The 1,269-nt window shown below is 47.0% G+C and overlaps 1 protein-coding gene across 1 annotated transcript in view; it reads right to left on the bottom strand.

Moving 5' to 3' along the window:
* LOC107036988 (protein HEXIM) overlaps window positions 1–498 on the bottom strand; it is a 2,591-nt gene extending 2,093 nt beyond the window's left edge. Inside the window, exon 1 of the mRNA XM_015255295.1 lies at window positions 88–498. Coding sequence (XP_015110781.1) covers window positions 88–327 — 240 coding nt within the window. The 5' untranslated portion in view covers window positions 328–498. The remainder of the gene's footprint in view (window positions 1–87) is intronic.
* Window positions 499–1,269: the final 771 nt, after the last annotated feature.

Raw genomic sequence — 1,269 nt, 5'->3', positions numbered from 1 at the left:
CTTCAATAACCCCCTACAACCCTCCAAAAAACTCAAAAATAAAAAAAAGTAAAAAATAATCATAAAAAAGGGTTGAAAAATACTTACGTCCTTTCGTCCCTTGGCGTTTGCCAGCCTGTCTTTGCACTCGCCGCCGTCTCCCCCAGAGTGCGCCTCACTCGCCACCTCCATTGGTGCCTGCGGCGTCGGGTTCGTCTCAACGCCCTTCGCCTCACGTACTTGATTAATTTCACCAGGACCATTCTCCTGATGTCCATGAATCCCAATAACTTCCATATTACTGTCACCGTTAAATGTTCGTAACGTCGTTACGCCACACGTACTCATAATCCCACCCCTCACACACCTTTTTGCCTAACAATTTAAATTACCCAAATCCCTTTTTTTTCACTCCAATTTAATATCAACTTTGAATTGAATTTACTGTGTTGGAGTACCTGGAGCTGCTCACGAACCGTATGCCAGAGGCGTAAACAGCGACTGAACAGCCATGTTTGATTCTCAAACTGTGATTCTCTCGCTTTGGACGATAGCAACTCGGCGGGGGCTGCCTGCATCAGTGGTGGGGGGTTCGTTTGAGGGGGGGGGGGGTTCGACAAGCAGCGCCGAAGTGGGGTGGAAAGTCTTTTTTCTTCCCCCTCCCCCCCTCCCTCCGTCCCTCTCCTACACCCATTTTTTCTCTTCATTTTTGTATTTCTCACTAGCCCCATCTCACTTTTTCCATCATTTCACCTCTCACTCGAGCACACGTAATCTGGGTAGATGACAAACAAAACACAAACGATGGTACGTGCCATAACTCAAGCCCCCCCTCCCCCCCCCCCCTCTTCAACTCCGGAGTTTTGTGTTTTTCACGTTTTCGGGGGGCCCTCATTATTTTTTTCCTTTCATCATTCAAATCTCTTTTTTTTTCGTCCTCAGGTGGAAGGGATACAAGGACAATNTTTTCGGGGGGCCCTCATTATTTTTTCCTTTCATCATTCAAATCTCTTTTTTTTCGTCCTCAGGTGGAAGGGATACAAGGACAATTATGAGGTAAGTCTCAGGGACAATAAGATTTTTTTTTTGACAAATTTGGTAGCGGAATGTGATGGTGAGTACATGTTGACGGAATCATTATTATTATGGTTGTACGCAGTTTTCCACATTTTTTTAGGCTCCCGTGGGGTTTTGGCCTCTTCGACGGTCGTTTCAACCTGCGGATCTTGCTTGTGGCTCACGTGTTCTAGGGAGAGAGTCGTAGGATCCAGGGGGGGGGGGGAAGGGGGG

The sequence above is a fragment of the Diachasma alloeum genome, unplaced genomic scaffold, assembly GCF_001412515.2.
Source record: "Diachasma alloeum isolate Michigan unplaced genomic scaffold, Dall2.0 Dall_scaffold_00212, whole genome shotgun sequence".
NCBI classification, from domain to species: domain Eukaryota; kingdom Metazoa; phylum Arthropoda; class Insecta; order Hymenoptera; family Braconidae; genus Diachasma; species Diachasma alloeum.
This window is presented reverse-complemented; position numbering and strand designations above follow the sequence as displayed.